The sequence below is a fragment of the Trichinella spiralis genome, assembly GCF_000181795.1.
Source record: "Trichinella spiralis strain ISS 195 chromosome Unknown Scfld6646, whole genome shotgun sequence".
Lineage (NCBI taxonomy): Eukaryota > Metazoa > Nematoda > Enoplea > Trichinellida > Trichinellidae > Trichinella > Trichinella spiralis.
In genome coordinates, this window is record NW_003533585.1 from 1 (window position 1) to 808 (window position 808).

The 808-nt window shown below is 31.4% G+C and overlaps 1 protein-coding gene across 1 annotated transcript; it reads right to left on the reverse strand.

Moving 5' to 3' along the window:
• Positions 1-198: 198 nt before the first annotated feature.
• On the reverse strand, positions 199-708 carry Tsp_15981 (putative protein argonaute). Its single transcript, XM_003366060.1, has 4 exons — positions 689-708; positions 560-638; positions 477-537; positions 199-416 (listed from the first exon to the last, which is right to left on the reverse strand). Exons 1-4 carry the CDS (start codon positions 706-708, stop codon positions 199-201), a joined length of 378 nt encoding a protein of 125 aa, XP_003366108.1.
• Between the last annotated feature and the right edge of the window lie 100 nt (positions 709-808).

Consider the following 808-nt stretch of genomic DNA (forward strand, 5'->3'; position numbering starts at 1 on the left):
TGTGGTGGATTCCTAAATATATAACAATTTATTATTATTATTATCAATATTTAAAATCATTAACATACTCGAATTATAGAAGTCGTTTGACACGCTTTCAATTTCTTGTTGTATCTTTGACAGTTTGCCACTTGACAAAGCTAAATTGGCCAAAATGAATTCATTGTATTAAAAAAAGTTGAAACAATTGTCAGTTTTTTATACTTCAACTGGGAAATAAATTGGTTTTGATTTACTGCCGACTTGAACCAAGGGCAAATTTAGATACTTTAATGGCCCATAAACATCATGAAAATATTCCGCAACTGAAACTTCTTTTCCATCTCTTTCGAATTTCATCGATACTGCCGTACTGAGTATATCTTTAATACGATAAATTCGATCTTGATTTCGATGTGTTGTATGAATACAGACCCCTAAATTAATAAAACAAAAAACAATTTTAAATATATTTCAAATATTCCAATGACGATTACCTTTCAATTCTGGTATCAACAAGCTCAAATGTTCTGGTTGAAGTTGAGTATTTGATCTAAGCTGATTTGGATGAAATTTTTACTTCACGTTCATCACCATTCAATATGTCGCAAATCAAATTTATCAGTGGCTTGACGCTTGTAAAAAGCAACTGTGTGATACTAAAATCCATTTCAATTATTAAAAATTTTTTTCACAAAAAAGGAAAAACAATTTTCCATCCACATCCATCATATTAATTGCTGGTCGAAAAACAATCAACTACGCGCGCAGAAATGAACAAGCCTCTCCACAATCAATGCCATATTTCACGTCCACACCAGCACCCTTG